We start from the raw sequence: 19,185 nt of genomic DNA on the forward strand, positions 1-19,185 counted from the left end.
GATGCGTTCTGGGCATTTCTGGACACCCGTGTTTTTGTGACATTAGTAGATGTTTTTCATTCTATTTTTTTCAAGTTTTTTTTAAAATTTTTAATATTTATTTTTGAGAGAGAGAGACAGACAGACTGTGAGCAGGGAAGGGGCAGAGAGAAAGGGAGACAGAATCTGAAGTAGGCTCCAGGCTCTGGGCTGTCAGCACAGAGCCCAACGCGGGGCTCGAACTCGCAAACTGTGAGATCGTGACCTGAGCCGAAGTCGGACGCTTAACCGACTGAGCCACCCAGGCGCCCCTCAAGTTTTTATTTAAAAAATTTTTTAATGTTGTTTTTATTTTTGAGAGGGAGAAGGAGAGAGACAGAGCATGAGTGGGGGAGGAGCAGAGAGAGAGGGAGGCACAGAATCCGCAGCAGGCTCCGGGCTCTGAGCTGTCAGCACAGAGCCCGACGCAGGGCTCGAACCCACAAACCGTGAGATCATGACCTGAGCCGAAGTTGGATGTTTAACCGACTCAGCCCCCCAGGCGCCCCTCAAATTTTTATTTAGATACCAATTGGTCAGCATACAGTGTAATAGTAGTTTCAGGTGTAGGATTGGGTGATTCATCACTTACATACAGTGCCCAGTAGGGTTTTTTGTTCTATTTTTAAAAGTGGCATAGTCTAGAAAACCACAAGAACTGGAAAAACAATCGAAAGAAATCAGCTCCTTCCCCGGCTTTTACCCATGACAATCACAGTATCCATTTAGATAGAGGAGGCTATGAGATTCCTACAAATTCAAAGCCCATGTTGAGTTTCAGAGAACAGTGGGATGGAACCCCTTCCTTGGCTGTCAGTTGAATAATATTATAATTGTTTTTAACATCCAAGCGGCAAAGAATTTGCTCCTTTTTTGTCTGATACTGAGCTCCACTCAAGGATAGTTACTTACTCTTCTTGGATAGTAAGGGTAGTTACTCTCCTCGGTTTGAACAGAGTGAGTAATTGATTGTCTTAGGGGCGTGCAAACCTCAGAGCTAGATTATCATACAGTGGTGCAGTCTGCGACTGGAGTGACGGCTTTGCCTGCCCCCAGCCGTCTGATCCCTCCTTCCTTGCCACAGCAGGTGTCTGTGGACTTTTCCCAGCCACCAGGACAGATAGGGTCAACGAACGAAGTGAACACCCCACACGCAACTTCCTGCCCTCAGTGACTCGAGCCTCTGAGAGGAGAGGTGAGGCACGTTCAGAAATGTCTGTGATGCAAGGTAGAAAGTGTGAAGTTGACAAAGGAATGTTTTTAAAGACAATTTGGCTTTTGATCGACGATGGAAATATTGATTTAATAACTCGGCTGCATTATATAAAAAGCAATCGTTTTAATACAAAAGGAGAATAATAAATTTTATCATATAAAGTTTTATTTTCCCACAAGCTCATATACAGAGGACAACAGTGCAGAATCGAAGACGTTAATGTTTTTATTCGAGAATGGTATATTCAGGAGCATCTCTCTCAGGCTATAAAAATTAAACTTGAAACTCAGCAATGAAGTTTATTGCCTGAAGCAATTGAGTCTAATAAAATTATAAATATTCATTTCATCTGTACATAGAGCTATGCATCTTGATCAAAGCCGAATAAAACTTTTCATGTTCTGGACAACTTTCAGGATGGCTTCTGCCCTGATTCTGCTGGCACTTTCAGAGCAGTGAGTAACTGAGGAGACACTGCTTTGTGTCCAGATTTGGAGAATATAAGCGGAGCTTCCCTTCATAAACTTACAGTGAAATAGACCAACAGATTGGTTAATAAAGAGCCATTAATTTGCCAAAGAAAGTTGTCGCAAACTATGGCAAGCTATCTAGAACTTATATTTTGTTAGCTGTTTTGACTCAATGAGTTATCCATTCATTAAAAAAACTTCTGTGGTCCCTAATGCGCACTTGTCCCTCACAGGATATTTTGGATGTCTACCAACAAGACGTACAGATATATACGCCTGCCCTTAATGCACTTGCAATATAATAGGGAATATAAACAACGGAATAGTGTTCATAACTAATCTAATTTATCGTTATTATTATTTACCCTAATGTGCTTTGGACAGAATAGTTCAGGATCACCTTCTAAATTAACAGGCTGTCCTTGTTCTTCTTAATTAGTGGTCTTCTTAATGGTGACCAATCAGGTTAAGTTTTCCCAGTTACTATAAAATAATTTTAGTATAATCCTACTTTAAATGCAAATCATTAGATTTCTGATTTTCTGTCTGGTCTTGACTTGGATGTGGCCTATAGTCCCAAAGTAGGAGAGCTTTAAAATACAACAAACCAGTAAGGTGCCCTAGCATTGTTTTGCTAAGTTTTATTTCTCTAGAGATGTTTATATAAATGGTATTCTGTTGATTTTGTGTGTGTGCATAAAAAGAAACAATGACAAAATTCCCCAAATATCAAAACAAAAATCTGTTTTGAAGTATGCAGAATAAAGATGTGCCCTTTTATTTCCTCCTGGGAAAGAATACAATAGGTTGAATGTAGTTCAAATCAATACAGTCATGCAGATAAGCCTTAATGGGTCAATTTTCAGTGTGGGGAAAGGAAATCCATTGAAGGATTATAAATTGAAATGGAGCTCCACATATGAGAATTGAGTAATAAATAATTTGTGGAAATTACCTACTGACATCTTCATGGATAGACTACTGTTTAGATATTATGTGACTTCTATGTGACTTATGTGACATGTATGCCTTTTCTATGCTCTGCCAAAGAATTTATCTCATTTAGAAAGAAAGACACAAAACGTTTATAAAATTTCAGGAGTATGCATATAAGTGCGAAGATCCTCAACAAAATATTAGGGAACCTAACTCAGTAACATAAAAAAAGTATTATATGCCATGATCAAGTAAGATTTATGCTAGGATTTTAAGGTTGGTTCAGCAGATAAAAATTAATCAATGTAATATGCCATGTTAGTAAAATAAAGGATGAAAACCACATGGTTACCTCAGTAGACACAGAAAAAGCATTTGGAAAAAAAACCCCAAAACTCCACCCTGCTTTCATAATAAAGAACATTGAACAAACTAGGAATAGAAAGAACCTTCCTCACATGAAAAAAGGCATCCACAAAAACCCCCAGCTGACATGACATCATACTCAATGGTAAGATAATGGAAGTCTTTCCCTAAGATCAGGAACAAAATGGGGATGTCCACTCTCACCGGTTTTGTTCAAGACTATAGAACTAGTTGGAGTGAGGGCTGTTTCGCAAGGAAAAAAAAAAGTAAAAAGTATCCAGAATAAAAAGGAAGAAGTAAAACTATCTCTATTTGTAGAGAATGTGGTCTTGTAAGGAATCCAGGAGAAAAGCTATTGGAGCTAGTACACGGTTTGGGCAAGGATATAAGATCAATATACAGAAATTTATTTTATTTCTATATACTAGCAATGAACAATACGAAAATGAAAGGAAGAATGAAATGTAAATTCCATTTAAAATAGCATCAAAAAGAATAAAATACCTTGGGATAACTTTAACAAAAGAGGTGTAAGACACATGCTGGAAACTATGGGACTTTGTTGGAATGAATTATGGAAGACGTATGTAAACAGAAAGACATCCACGTTCATGGATTGGAAGACATACTGTTGCTAAGATGGCAGTGCTCCCCAGATTGACCTATGGATCCAACTGGATGGCCTTTTTGTAGAAACTGACAAGTTGCGATTTTTGTAGAAATTGACAAGTCCCAAAATGCCTATGGAAACGCAAAGGATTCCAAGTAGCCACAACAATCTTGAAAAGGAGAATTAAGTTGGAGGTCTCACTCTTGATTTTAAAACTTGGTACAAAGCCATGCTAATCAAAGCTGTGTGGTATTGGCATAAGGGCAAACCCATTGGCCAACGAAGTAGATTGAGAGTCAAGAAATAAATCGATTTATCACTAGTTGACTTAGACATTCATGCCAGGCCCATTCAATGGAGGGAGAATAGTCTCTTAAACAAATGGAACTGAGCCAACTGGATATCCACAGGCTAAAAAAACAATGTGGACCCCTACCTCACACCATTTACAAAAATTAACTCAAAAGGGATGGTAGGTCTCAATGTGGGGGATATAATTATAAAACTTTTAGACCAAACTATGGTTGTATATTTTTGTGACCTTGGGTTAGGCAGTGGTTCCTTAGATAAGGTTTTTCAAAAGCCTTGCATTAGGTCATGGTTTCTCAAGAGCACGAGCAACACACGACAAACAGATAAGGTGGACCTCATCAAAATGAAAAACTTTGGTAATTCAAGTGGCACTTCCAAGAAAGTAAAAAGACCGTCCGCAAGACGAAGAAAAATATTTGCCGGTCATGTATCTGACAAGAAACTTTTGTACAGAACATATAGAGGACTCATCCAACTGAACAAAAAGACAAATAAGTCAGGTTAAAGTGGTAAATTTGGCAAGGGGATACTGGTAATGGTGTTACAGCTTTTGTAAATCACAAAACCCCACTGAATTGTGTACTTGAAAATGACGAATTTTATGGTATATGACCTGGATCTCAGTAATACGAAAAAAAATCTATTAGAGATTTCTCTCTTTTGCCAGTGCCTTTTTTCCATGCAGCTGGGAGAGTCGGAGTGATGAGCCATAACTGGACGTTTATTCTGAAGGGTGAAGGAGTTTATTTGAGAACAGGATGTGATGGGAGGTAGGGAGTAGAGAACTGGTAGGGGCCAGCGCCCGAGACTGCCGAGGTGGAGCAAAGCCACATCAGCGGTTCCTGCACAAGCCTAGTCATACTTTTGAAAAGGACTGAGAACTAAGGGCAAAGATAGCAACCGGGCGGAGTTGTGACCGTATCCCCTTGTTAGGTAGACGAGTGGCAGAGACCGCTCACGTCATGACACGTGGAGGTGACGTTATTTACTAAAGACTGCTCTTCTAGTAAATACCTGCTGGCAATGCTTGTTCAAAGGGCCCGGGGTCCCAAATGACCCCGGATTTCTTCCCAGGCGTTGGCTGCCAGTGCTGGGATTCTTGGTGCATGGCGAGCATGTGTTTTGGGGAGGAGGGAGGTGTAATTAATTCACTTCTTTCTGACTCTGAAAATCACGTCCCTCCAGCCCTGAATTGTTGGAAGGACAGACTGGGAAAGTCTGTCTAGTCATCATCTTCTAATTATGTCATTTATTTAGAATAAAAAAAAAAAAGTTCACTCTGCTGTTTCATCAATTCCAAAATAAATAGCAGGTCGATTCAGGGGCACGGCTTTCATTCATCAGGTGTTTCTAACATTCGTTCATGCTGTTGCGCGTACAAAGTTCATTCATTGTCTTTGCTGCGCCCTTTATTGCATGAGTATCTCTCAATTGTTTTATTCTCATCTTGACGGGCAGCTGGGTTGTCTTTGGGGCTGTTAATCTCCTGTATCAACTTTATAGTTATGCCGCCTTTTATTATTATCTGTTACTCTTAGGATTAAATTGTGCATCCTTGATTTATCACACACTAAATTGTCACACTTGTCAAAATACATAAAAACTTCAGAACATTTTATTTCCTCCCCCACCCTCGTCGTCATGTGTTTTACGTTTGCGTGTTATTTTGTTCCGCAAGACGTTACTATTGCTGTCGTTTAAAACAGTCAGTGTCCATTTCGTTCTATCCACATTTTTACACTTTCGGATGTACGTCCTGGTTTCCTGCGATTCCTTGAACCACTCACTTTGTTTCCTGACTTTTCTTGCTGAGAGAGCCTCTGGGGATGCTCCTTCCACTGCTCCGGTGTTTCCTGCCGGAAGAACGTCCTGTGGATCTTTTGTTAAAATGCTTGTTCCTCACAAAAGCAGAAATCATCCCATATATTGGAATGCGCAGCCTTGGTAAATGTATCTTATGGGCAACACTGCCCACCATCTGAGACAGTTGAGAATGTTTATGTCCTGAATTATCGTAAACTTGATTGTAATTTTAAGATTTCCTACCATGGACGTTTTTTAAGAGGGGAAAAAAAAGATTTAATCTGTTTTTATTGAAAATGATTTAGGGTTCTACTCAAAATTACAAAGGAAGTGAACTTTATCCTCCTCTCTTGGCCCACTTTTTCTTAAACGTTTAACTCTGCTTCCTGGCCACACTCAAACCACATTCCCATCCCCTCGTGACCTAGTATGCACTTGATCTCTTACTTCCTGTTAGTATACCTGTGTCCTCCAGCGCGCGGAGCTGGTCAAACATAGTCACCCTGATACGCAAATTTCTTTTAAAATGTTTTTTTAATGTTTATTTATTGAGAGAGACAGGACAGAGACAGAGCGTGGGCAGGGGAGGGGCAGAGAGAGAGAGGGAGACACAGAATCCAAAGCAGGCTCCAGGTTCTGAGCTATTAGCACAGAGCCTTGCCCTGGGGCTCGAACCCACAATCCAGGAGATCATGACTTGAACTGAAGTCAGATGGTTGCTTAACCAATGAGCCACCCAGCCGCCCCTGATATGTGAATTTCTAATACCGCCTAACTATTCTCCTAAGGTTTCCCTCGTGTTTTTTTCTTTACATTTTAAAGGGAAGAAAACTTTTGAGCCAGAAGGAAGGGCCTCAGTCATGGAATTTCAGGAGTCAGCTCCTAGGGAAGATAGATTTGCACTCATTGTCTTCCTGAACACAGTTCTGTTAATTCTGATGCTGATATTGTGTGGACCTTGTTCTGGAAAATGGCAGCTTGGACCCGTAAACACTTGCTTCCGCTCCCAATTCATTGTGTCTGTGCCCTGAACAGAGGGACTGGAGGGCCAGCCCAGTTGCCAGGAGGGCCAGCCCAGTTGCCAGGAGGGGAGGTGCATGAGGGACCTGGGGTGGGGATTTGCCCCGTGGGCTGGAACAGAGCAGAGTCTCAGGGAGGGAGTGTGAAGCCTGCAGATCCTGGGCAGAGCTTGGCTTGGAGAGAACTCCAGACCTCCAAAGGGAAGGAAGCTCAACACTGCTCAGCATGGTTGTGCTCAGGCTCAGTGTCCCTCCCTGAGCAGAGGATGGGCTGGCTGGTTGGGCCACATTCCTTCTGTCACTGGTGAGGGTGAGGGAGAGAGACTTCTTCCTACAATGTGGGCTACGTGTCAGAACAGGTGCACTCTCCACATTGCCAGGACCCCCATATCATCATGGAAGGTCCCCAACCATGGAGTTCTGAAACTAGCAGACCAAGAAATAAATAAGTAAAAAAAAAAAAATAATAATAATAATAACGTCACCCCTTAGGGAGATGAGGAGGAGGATTAAAAACAACAAATAGAATTCCCACATCAAAACAGCTGCTAAAGAAGCCAGAAAATAACAAGGATGACACTTGGGGCTCAAGGAAATTTGAGAAAAGTCACACATGCAGACACAGACGCTGGGGGTTAAAGTAAATATAACTTCGAGATTTCACTGGGTCATCTGAAGGAGAGGATCATCACTGATTATGGGTAAACAGTGACCTGGAATATATTGTAGGTGGAGTATCTCAAACCACAGAGCAAAAAAGCTTAAGAGAGAGAAATTAGAAGGGAAAAGAAGAGGAAATGTAACACGAATAACTAGAGATCCAGAAACAGAATTAGAAGCAAAGACAATAATTGTGCATTTAAAACAATTCTCTGAGTTGAAGGAAAACCTGAGTTGCAAATTGAAAGGACTCCTCAATCCTGATGAGAAAAGACCTACATCTGGGAAAACTTCTGAATTGCCAAACCACAGAGAAGAAAGCTTCCAAACTTTCTAGACAGAAGTTACTACAATGAAAAAATAATGATCATGGCATCAGCACCCAACTTCTCATTTGTAACAGTGGGATTAAAAAAAAAAAAAAAACTCGACAGAATATCATTACACTGCTGAGGAATGAGCTGCCGCTTAAGCATCTGATATATAATGTATTTGACAAGGTTAAAAAAAGATATTTTGGATAACAAGGAAGGATTGAGATTAAATATTGACCATGCATCCCACCCGAGGAAAATACTGGAGAATTATTCCAGTCAAAAAGTGAATCACAACCGTGGCCTCAGGATGGAAACGATGAAGGCAGTAGGGAACGGTGAGCAGTAAACCTTTTGACGTATATTGACATTGAACGTGCATACGTAATATGTGGGCGCATAAATCCACCCACACGTGTCCATACCCACAACGCACATACATGGAGAAACATCAAAGACACAGTCTTGAAGAACATGAAAATATAGTGCACTATAATGTTCTGATGTTTCTTTCCTGAGTAGTAGGACTGCCTGTAGAAACGAAGGTCAGTTACCTTTGAAAACATACACGTCACAGAATTAGTCTAAAGAATTAAGGTCAATGTCGGCCCCTGATTTGTTCTCCTACCCTAGCCCGGTAGTGCTCGTGTCAGACTTTGACCAGTCTCTCTTTTTGCTCAACAGCCGAGACCTTTTTTTGGTCTGTATTTTTGTTTGTTTGGGGTTTGGGGGGGGGGGGTTGTTTCTTTGTTTGTTTTGGATTTTAGCATTGCAGAAGTCCTATGTTACTATCATGGTGTTTTCCCATTTTTTTCTTCTTGACATTCTCTCAAGTATATTCAAGTGAAGATGCCTTTCTTCAAGGAATATATACGGCCTGAATGCAAAAAAAAAAAAAAAAAGTTATCGCATCTTTAAAGAACTCTTTTAGTATAAAATAATCATTTAATTGAGTTGTCCCCAGCTCATTTTACTTCACTGTAAGAATCTACCTGAAATTCAGCATATGTAACGCTCCTTGATGCTTCTTCATATAATCAGCCTGGCCAAGATAGCAATATGTTTCAGAAAATTCTTTTTTTTTTTTTTTTGTGATTGTAACAATGTAAACATGTCCCTGATTTTAGTTGCTTGTAGAGGCCTTTTACACAGCACTTACTTGTGCAACTTTAAAATTACTGAACGAATTTTATAAGTCCAAGTAGCTCCCAATGAATTTATTCAAAGTTTCCCAAAGTTAGATCATTTTTCTTAAAGATATGACTCTTTTCCAAAGCTGAAGGAGCAAGGATACAAAAGATTGGACTTTCAGGAAGGACAGACTGAAAGTGAGATGTAGTTTAATGTAGGGAGATGTAGTTTAATGTAGTGAGATGAAGTTTAATAGGAAAAAAGGCGAGACGTGTGATGAGATTGAAGGAATCCACCCCCTGAGTTTGTAGGGGAGGCAAAACTTTACATCTCCCCTCTTAAGGTTTCTAGCTAAACCTGAGCATTAAATTGGCCTGAGGCAGATTAACAAGAGGAAAGCATGTAGATTTTTAAACGTATATGGCGCCTCCATAGGAAAATGAAGACCCAAAAAGCAGATAGTGTTTATATGTTAGATTGAACACAGGGTATAGTAATTGTGCATGAGTAATTAAATGTACGGGGGGGGGGGGGGAGCAAATGGGGGTAGGAGTTACTTTAACAAGGTTTGCGTGTACAGATTTCTCCAGCCTGACCCCCTTCTCACAGGGGACCCTCTTCCCCCTAAGAAAAGAATAGTTCTTTATTTTTCACAGCACCTAGCATGTATGTATTAGATTATCCATATCCAATCAAAACTATTTATAGTTACTTATAGTATCAGGAAGTGGAGACAAAAGGGCAGTACCCCCTCAAAAACTCAAACTCCAAGGCAATAAAGATTGTCCTGTAAGGGTTTGCAACATCGAGATAGACTGGATCAGAGCTGAGATTCTCAGGGTGAAGTTAAAGACGGACTATTATGCCAATCCAAAAAACACTTCTAGAATGTATACATATATTCTATGGAAGGTATATGCATCTGTTAAAGGAGAAAGAGTAGTATAATGGCCCCCATTTACCTGTCCCTTAATGTGAATAATTACGAACATGTCCAAAAGATACTGACATAATAAAAGGGATAATACCCTATTGAAAAGGGGGTTACTATAACCAGCTCGGTTACAGGCCCCCCCCCCAACTTGAGAGACCTTGGTTTACTAAGGTCTAGTGTTACTTTCTTTTTATTTTTTTATTAAAAAAAATTTTTTTTTAATGTTTATTTATCTGTGAGAGGAGCAGAGAGAGAGAGGGAGACACAGAATCCGAAGCAGGCTCCAGGCTCCGAGCTGTCAGCACAGAGCCTGACTCTGGGCTCGAACTCACCAACCTCGAGATCATGAACTGAGCCGAAGTCGGACGCTCAACCGACTGAGCCACCCAGGCGCCCCTTTTACTAACTTTCAGTAGGAGTAAGGGCACTCATGGTAACCTCTGCAGATCCCTTGACGCAATGCCCAGCCTGCGGAAGCCAGTGCATAAATTCTTGGTAGTTCATGGTTGTTAGGAAGTCAGCCAGCTCATTGACTGAAGCAGGGAGTTAGTGTGACAGCAGAGGCCACACGTCCTTACTAAGTTGAGGTGGCTTCCCCTGTGGGGTACACGGATGCCCCCCCCCCCCGACTCACTGCGTTGAAACATTTGGAGTCTACACTTCATTGCCGCTGGTCAGGTTTGGTGGCCATTGAGCGAGAGCACTGAGGGCCTGACCATCGTCGAAGCGAAGGAATTGATGATGTCTCCTGAGTCAATCCCCCGCCAACCAACCTCCGTCAGAGTGGGGTGAGGGCCAGGAGAGGCAAGCCTCAACTTACGGAAAGGGGGCAGAGACCATCACTGGAAAGGGGGGAGCGGCAGTGGGGTGTGGGGTCCCCCCCGCCCCGTGGCGCCTGCGGTTAGCGGGGGACCTCTGTCAACAGTGAGCCAGACCTGAGTGCACCTGGGGAGATCAGAGCTGCGGTAAGGACTCCCCCAGAGCACCGCCGTCCCCAAGCTCCGGAGACCTTTCACTGGGACCGCCTCGGGCCGCGGGCACTGGCTCTGGCTGCCTCTTCCTAAGCAGGGAGGGACAGGGGATCCGGGGGGAGGGTGCTGCGGCCGCGCCCTAACGCGTGCCCCGCTTCTTTGCCCGCAGAGCCCCCCGGCGCGGACCCGGACACGCTGCGGGCCGGCGCGCGCGGCTTCACCGGCTGCCTCTCGGCGGTGCGCTTCGGCCCCGCCGCCCCGCTCAAGGCCGCGCTGCGCCCCGGGGGCCCCGCCCCGGTCACCGTGCGCGGCCACGTGGCCGCCGCGGCCCGCTGCGCGGAGGGGGCGGGGCCCGGAGCCCCGGCGCGGGAGGCCACCCGCCCGCTGGCAGGTGGCGCAGGTGCGTTGCCCCCTCCGCCCCGTCCCTCCCCGGAACTTTCCGGAGCCCGCCGCGGGCTGGGCTGGGCCGGCCCCGCTCGGGCGCGGGGTTCGCGCGCGTTTCTGGCACACGGTGGCCCGCTCTTCTGCCCGCGTGACGCTCGCGCGCGTCTCCGAAGGCCCCCTTCCCTCTCGCCTCTGTCATTCTCCCTTTTTCTACCGTAGGTGGCTCTGGACCAACGGACGGGGGACAGCCCTTAGTTACTGCTGACGGAAGTGACTCGGCCGTCATCGGAGGTAACAGGGCTGTGAATGACCCGGGCCCTGGCGTTGTTGTCACCGTTGGCCGGATCCAAAAAGCGTCTGTGGGGATCCGCGCTGTTGTTCCGGGTCGATGCGGGACGCAGGACACTGGCCGATGGTCCCCGTGTGACCGCCCCGAAGGCAGCCCCTGGAGGCTGTTAGTTCAAGGCCCCGGTGGCTCCACGGAGACGCTTTTTGAATAGTTGCCAGGCTGCAGAATAATAAGGTTTTTCATTTGAAAGTAGCCACTGATATTTCTCAGGATATGTTTGCTTCAGACGCATTCACCTTTACTTCTCCGATTCAAAGTAGCCACGGACCTCTCAGTCCATTAGCCCAAAACATTTAAAAAATACTATGAAAAGTAGGGGCGCCTGAGTTGGCCCAGTTAAGCGTCAGACTTTGGCTCAGGTCATCATCTGAGGGTTCGAGAGTTCGAGTCCCACGTGGGGCTCCGTGCTAACAGCTCACAGCCTGGAACCTGCTTTGGATTCTGTGTCTCCCCCTCCCTCAGCCCCTTCCCTGCTTGCACTTTGTCTCTCTCTCTCTCTCAAAAATAAATAAGCCTTTAAAAAAAGGTTGTTTTTTTTTTTTTAATAATATTAAGACATACATTGGGGAAAACACCTGAACTAGGCAAATTGCCATTTTCCTAAACATAAAGGTAGACAAGATAAAGATTTTTCTTCGAAAAATTTTTTTTAAAGTTTGTTTTTGAGAGAGAAAGAGAGAGGGGCACAGAGTGCAAGCGGGGGAGGGGCAGAGAGAGCGGGGGCCACAGAATCGGAAGCAGGCTCCAGGCTCCAAGCCGGCAGCACAGAGCCGGATGCGGGGCTCGAACTCACCAACCATGAGATCATGACGTGAGCTCAAGTTGGATACCTAAGGGACTGAGCCACCCAGGAGCCCCCTAACATAAAGATTTTTGTAAGCATAAATATGTAAAACTGTTTCTGGTGTCAGTCTTATCTTAGATTTATATACACTTCTATTTATAAATATAATTACTTATATATTTACATAACATATATATTTTTAGTGTCACATGTATTCTATAAATGTGACACAAAAACTGGGTGTAATATAGCTCTTTCAAGCAAAGCCTGATAGCTAAACTATATGTATATTCAAATATATATTCCCATTACATAGGAACTCCTGTGTAATGGGAATATATATTTATAGGAATATAAAATACTTCTATTTTATACGTTTAATATATTTGAAGAAGTAGAAGTAATTGCATCTTAAATACCTCCCAACGTATTCTCTGAAACAGGATTTATGCAGGTCTCATTTAAAGAATGAATAATCAAGTCTCCCTCCTTATCATTCAAGAAACATGTAAATGTATTTACTTAGATTACCGCGATGTGTCCGTTGCAAAGTCGGCTGGGTAAGGAGGAAGGGCACTGCTGGTCATTCCCTTGCTGTTCCAGAGAAGGGACTTAGTCCCAGAGCCGGGTGACCCCACTGGCAGTCCGCTCTTCAGGCGGGGTGCGCACCAGGTCAGATCGAATCTGTTCATTTCGCTTCCGTTCATAAAAGACACCAAGCTTCTCCAGACCGTGAGCAAAGCGTTCAGACATTTTCAAGTGCCGACCAAATCTATGTAAGAAAGTTAATATTCCCTTTCTTCTCTCAACCATTTCTATTTTTGTGATGAGTGAAGTAGGTGAGGCCCCGCCCCGATTTCACACCTCCAAGAACAAATAAAAAGCAAATGTCTTACTTATAATGTGTATCTAAAAAGAATACTTTTGTGTTAAATTTTAAATCAAAACTCAATCCTCAGCCGTTCTCATTTATTTTTAATGAGGGGACTTCACTAGAAAGCAAAAGCTAATTGAAAATAAATCAAGAGTGATTAATGTTTTCCAAATAGGAATCACAGTCCAAAACGGTGCAAAATATCGCGGTTAGTGCCTTTATTAGACCAACGAAAGTAGTCAAATTGATGACAGGACAGATGTGGTCTTTGGCGCTTTATCGCGTTTGGTTACATATCATTGACAAGATGTACGGAGTAAGTTGCACCAGTATTATTCCCCTGAGAGGTCCTAGTTGGCTCCTGATAGGTGGGTTCTGCCCTGTGCGTTATCGTTTTGTCCTCTTGCAAGCAAAGAGAACAATATAGGAGAGAAGTAATCTCAATAACATTCAAACCTGGTAAACCAGAGATCGCGGAGGGTTTCTTGCCAAGGGACCCATATTGTAGCTGGGCAGAAAGGGACAGACGTGTCGGTGGATGGGGGGCGGGCAGATCTGAGTGCTTGTCACAGACACATTTACCCCAGAATTGCTGAAGGGAAGGTTATGGAATGCGTCTGATGCATTATTCAAGTTATCTCCATCTTCAGAGAGTGGCCGAGGACAGAGGTGGTTCTAAGACCCCACCCAAACTCACAAAACAAACAAGCTAGTGATCGGTTACATACATAACAGCGTGGATGTTTCCGTATAATGGTGACAGTAATTGTATAATCAAGTGGCCCGATCGCTGTTACCGAGAGTTACTGTCTCTGAGTCTAAAATTGGATATGATATAGCTCTTTAAAGCAAAGTCCTGAAAGTAAACATAACAACAATTAAAGCAGCTCTACTGTTTGTTCTCATGTGAGATGTAAGTTTGAGAGTGATGTTTATTCTACCTATTGATATTTAAGAATATTCAAAAAATCATGAATATGCTACCTGTCTCAGGGAAGGAAGGGTCTGGGTTCCTGAGAGGATGTGTTCAGGAATCCCTGTGACCTAATATACCCAACCAATTTTGAGGTTGTTGGATCCCATTATGCTTTCTTTTTTTTTAATTTTTATTTATTTTTGAGAGAGAGAGTGCGAGCGGGGGAGGGGCAGAGAGAGAGAGGGAGAGAAATTCCCAAGGAGGCTCCACACTGTCAGCATGGAGCCCCATGCGGGGCTCGAACCCACAAACCACGAGATCATGACCTGAGCCGAGGTTGGACGTTCAACCGGCTGAGCCACCCAGGCGCCTCTCCGTCACGCTTCTTTATGTCTGTCCCAGAGTATAATGAAGAATCTTCCTTTTTATAATACACATTTTGATTCACATAACAAAACAATAACGTGTTTTCTAGCATTTGCTAATTAGAATACTAATGCCTGTGTGAGTTGTCTTAAAAGCATATTGACTAGTGAATGCTTTTTTTTTTTTTAACGTTTATTTATTTTTGAGACAGAGAGAGACAGAGCACGAACGGGGGAGGGTCAGAGAGAGAGGGAGACACAGAATCTGAAACAGGCTCCAGGCTCTGAGCAGTCAGCACAGAGCCCGACGCGGGGCTCGAACTCACACACCGCGAGATCGTGACCTGAGCCGAAGTCGGACGCTCAACCGACTGAGCCACCCAGGCGCCCCTAGTGAATGCTTTTAAAAAAATGTTTTTTGCCTCTTTGTTTTGGTCTAGATTGGACATGCATTCTTCGCTACTATGATAGCTTGAGCGAACACTTCTAGACCTCATTTGAACACCCCACCCCTGGCAGCGCTTTAAAATAGTCTGAGGAACTTTTAAGACAACTCTGATGTCCCAGCCTCGCACCCAAAGATTCTGAGCTGTTGTCCGCTATGCACCCAAAGTTGCGAACCACTGGCGTAGCGAACGTTTTCGGTACTTCGAGCATTTCCAACGGGAGATCTCAAATAATCTACTTTCCACAGAGTTGGATGGTCTCAGTATCTCCAAAGTTTAACGCAATGGCACAGTGATTATCTCTTGCTGGGTGATAAATTGCCACCGCTTAAGGCTGAAGCCAACCCACTTTGATTATTTCACGGTTTCTGTGGGTTAGGAGTCGGGGCACAGCTTAGCCGGGTCCTCCGCCGAGGGTCGCATGAGGCTGTGATCGAGGTGTCCACCCGGACCGGAGTCTCATCTGGAGATTCCTCCGGGGAAGGAGTCCCGTCATCACCAGCATGCTTGTTAGCAGCACTGAGTGGCTTGTAGCCGTAGGACTGAGAGCGTCTGCATTTCTGCCGGCTGCTGACCAGAGCCTGACCTCAGCCCCTGGAGCCTTCCCTGCAAGTTCCCCGCCGTGTAAGGTTTCCTACCCTGACCGTTCACTGCCTCACGGCCGGCAGGAAGAGGGACGGACAGTCCCATAAGACAGGGGCTACAGCCTTATGTAACAGAATCCCATAATCAGGTACAGCGTATCACCTTTGTTCCATTTTGTTGGGTAGAAACAAGTCACAGGCCCTACCCACAAACAGTGGAAGGCGGTCACACAAAGGCATGGACCCCAGCAGCGGACATCACTTAAGACTCTTCTAGCCTCGTAGAAACAAGCGTATGCACACCACAGATGTGTGAGTCAGCAGTATCTCAGCAGCAAGTTTTCCTTAAAATACGTAACACCATCAGGGCACCCGGGTGGCTCGGTTGGGCGTCCGACTTCGGTTTAGGTCATGATCGCGTGGGTCGTGGGTTTGAGCCCCACGTCGGGCTCTGCGCTGGCAGCTCGGAGCCCGCTTCGGATTCTGTGTCTCTCTCTCTCTCTCTCTCTCTCTCTCTCTCTCTGCCCCTCCCCCACTCGCGCTCTGTCTCTCTCTCTCAAAAAAATAAACATTAATAAAAAATAAATTAAGGAAAAAAACACATAAGCATTTAACTACTCTATGACAGGTCTATACTGCCTATACTTTTAAAATAATTAAATTATGGGACGCCTGGGTGGCTCAGTCGGTTAAGCGTCCGACTTCGGCTCAGGTCACGATCTCGCGGTCCGTGAGTTCGAGCCCCGCGTCGGGCTCTGGGCTGACGGCTCAGAGCCTGGAGCCTGCTTCCGATTCTGTGTCTCCCTCTCTCTGACCCTCCCCCGTTCATGCTCTGTCTCTCTCTGTCTCAAAAATAAATAAACGTTAAAAAAAAATTTTTTTAAATAATAATAATAATTAAATTATTAGCATGAAGTGAGGGCGTGACCACGTTGTGGTTCTGAAGGTAAGCGTGAGGGCATTAACTGAAAGTGATGCTGATCGATCTTTAGGACGAGGGCATAAAACTCCTGTAGCTAAAGGATGTATGGACTTAGAAGTAAACTCAGTGTTATAGTACCATTTGGTTTCCAATTTTCTGGTGAGATATATATATATATATATGATGAAATATATATATGATGTAACATATATGATGTAATATATATATGATGTAATTGATACATAGAGAGATGATGTAAATGAAGCTCCATACTATACATATTATAGTAGATTATGAAGCTTATATTCTGACTATGTTGTTCCTTTCTCTCCTCTCACTAGGTGTGATAGCCGTTGTGATATTTATCTTGCTCTGCATCACTGCCATAGCGATACGCATTTACCAACAGAGATGGTTGTACCACAAAAATGAATCGAATATTCCAAAACACGGAGACAATGCCGAGACGGCTCTGAGAAGTGAGCTCAATCTGCAAAGTACAGTCAGTGAAAGCCAGAAGGAGTATTTCTTCTGATGGGCAGTAGAGGCTCACTCATGCATGGCCCTGGTGACGCGACTTTCGGGCTGAGCCAGGGGCTCCCAGTGGATGACGCCCCCTCTCGTCCTCTTGGGACAGACGGTGGCCGTGGGGCGCCGTCAGCTTGCTCGTGTGTGGCCCCGGGAGGCCCTGCTCAGCGCCGCTTCATGATCTATTGATGTAAAAGTGACTTCGGTGTGCTCATTAATCCCTGTGTGGCAGTTTCTGACTGTTCTGACCTGATCTTTGAAAATTCAAATGTATTTTGCATAATGACTCTGGGTGTTAAGCGAGGGCAAGGATTTGAGCTGTGGCTCTACTCGCTTAAGACGGGGACACAGACGTTTATAAAAGTCAGAGTTGGACTCTGATGTGCGTTGTGTGGAGGTCTGTATTTTGCTTCCCTTATCGATCACCTGCTGACACTCGTAAAGCAGGAAGTGTTTCTCAGATGGTGTTCGAGTGGTTTCCATCTTCCTGCACACCAGAGCCTGGTGGCCAAAAATGCATTCGAGACTTGGAAAAGAACATTTTTTGGCTGCTTGCTTTTACTATTTGTCTCTTTTAAGTCAGTTTGCATACGTTTTAGTGACGAAGTGCATCTTGAATGTCAGCTACGAAATTCTAGTATTCTGTTCATTTATGGAACAGAAAAATGCATAGGTAGCAAAGTGTATAAAGCATTCTGGTCTGCAATATTTGCTTATTTTATTCTGTAACTGCTCATTTTAATCTTTGTAAATTATGATAAAGATCACCTCATGATCTCCCCCAAAACATCTATTTTCTAACTAAACCTGTGCCCAGGTATGAACTCTATATTTAACACTGCAAATGTATCCTTCATCCATTCCATTTAAATGAAATATAATCTTGAATTTATTTCCTTCAAATGTGGGGTGATTAGGTCACTATTATTTGTTGTCCTGCGGTTCCCTTTTTTCTGAGGTTGTCACAACAATCTGGTTTCTTACGACTGTCTTTTCATTTACTAGGGAAGAGTCACAATTTGGAACTAAAGCTCTCCATTTCTTTTTCTAAATCCCGAACTGATCCAGGCAAACCATTCCCCGAAGGTGGAAGGATGCTTTTGCGAAGGGAGGGCGCGGGCTGTAGGATCTGAGTTAAATCTGTCGTTCCGCTCAAGCATCTGGGATCTCGGAGTCCGCTTCCGTTAGAGCCCCCCAAAATCGACCAGCTCATTTCATAGTAGGGTGTATTTGCATCCGAGGGGAGCAAAGAACGTACATCAACCGCGGGAATCGTGCCAGGAACTCCTTTCGCGGCAGGGGTCACGAGATGACGGTGTGCAGCCCACCATTTGCACCCAACAGCCAGTTACGCAAATGATGTGTCGCCCTCTTCGGATGCCACCTGGCCACGTGCCTGCTGGGAATCAGATTGCTCCCTTTGACCCCAACGGGACCACCTGGAACTATACACATTTAGCCTTGCTATTACCTTTGAGTGCACACCTACTTTTCTGTGATTTTTTTTTTTTAAAGAATAGAAACAGATAGCCTCTATACTAAGTCTTTTCTCAAGAAAACCCTTTTTTTGTTTCTTAGGGTTTCATATTAGTTTTCTACGAGGTGTAACAAACCACCACAATGTAGTGGTTTAACGCGACACACGTTTAGCGTCTCACTGTTTCCGAGGATCAGGAGGTAGGCATGGGTTTACTGTTTCCTAAGAAGCTGTAATGAAGTGTCAGCCCGGGCTGTGTTCTCATCTGGAGACTCAGCTAGGGCGTCCTCGTTCTTAACGGTTATCGACGACATTCCGTTCCGTACTTCTGGAAGATTCACGGAAGCCTGCTTCTGTTCAGGGCTAGCAAGAGAGAGAGCTACTCTAGTGCAAGTCTGCAAATACGAGGGAGTTTTATGGAACATAAAGTGATGATGGGAGTGACAGCCCATCTCCTTTGCCAAATTCTGTTGGTTGAAAGCAAGTCACAGGTCTTGCCCACGCTCAAGAGGAGGGGTTTACATAAGGACTGGTAACTGCCAGGCTGAGATCATGGGGTCCCTTTAAAGTCACTCTCTACACTACTATATCTTTATTGAAGTTTCTTTAAGTGAGCGATGAAGGATTTTCGGGATCTCAACATAGTAATGCATGAGAAACCTACTTGGTGAATGGTTATGCGTACTTTTCGCCCAAAAGGTCTGCGCAGGTCGGGGAAGGATTCAACGCAAAATCATGGGCCCTGTTGCTCCTGCGGAATGCATAGTTGAATGTGAACATCCTGAAATCGTTGCAA

At 44.1% G+C, this 19,185-nt stretch overlaps 1 protein-coding gene across 4 annotated transcripts in view; it reads left to right on the forward strand.

Moving 5' to 3' along the window:
- LOC109275508 (contactin-associated protein-like 3) overlaps positions 1–18,420 on the forward strand; it is a 192,761-nt gene extending 174,341 nt beyond the window's left edge. For all 4 annotated transcript variants that reach the window (XM_053907750.1, XM_053907748.1, XM_053907749.1 and 1 more), the window contains 3 exons: positions 10,930–11,160; positions 11,364–11,435; positions 16,726–18,420. In XM_053907750.1, coding sequence (XP_053763725.1) covers positions 10,930–11,160; positions 11,364–11,435; positions 16,726–16,919 — 497 coding nt within the window. In that variant the 3' untranslated portion in view covers positions 16,920–18,420. The remainder of the gene's footprint in view (positions 1–10,929; positions 11,161–11,363; positions 11,436–16,725) is intronic.
- The last annotated feature ends 765 nt before the right edge of the window (positions 18,421–19,185 follow it).

Source organism: Panthera pardus, unplaced genomic scaffold, assembly GCF_024362965.1.
Source record: "Panthera pardus isolate Hobbes unplaced genomic scaffold, ASM2436296v1 HiC_scaffold_20, whole genome shotgun sequence".
NCBI classification, from domain to species: domain Eukaryota; kingdom Metazoa; phylum Chordata; class Mammalia; order Carnivora; family Felidae; genus Panthera; species Panthera pardus.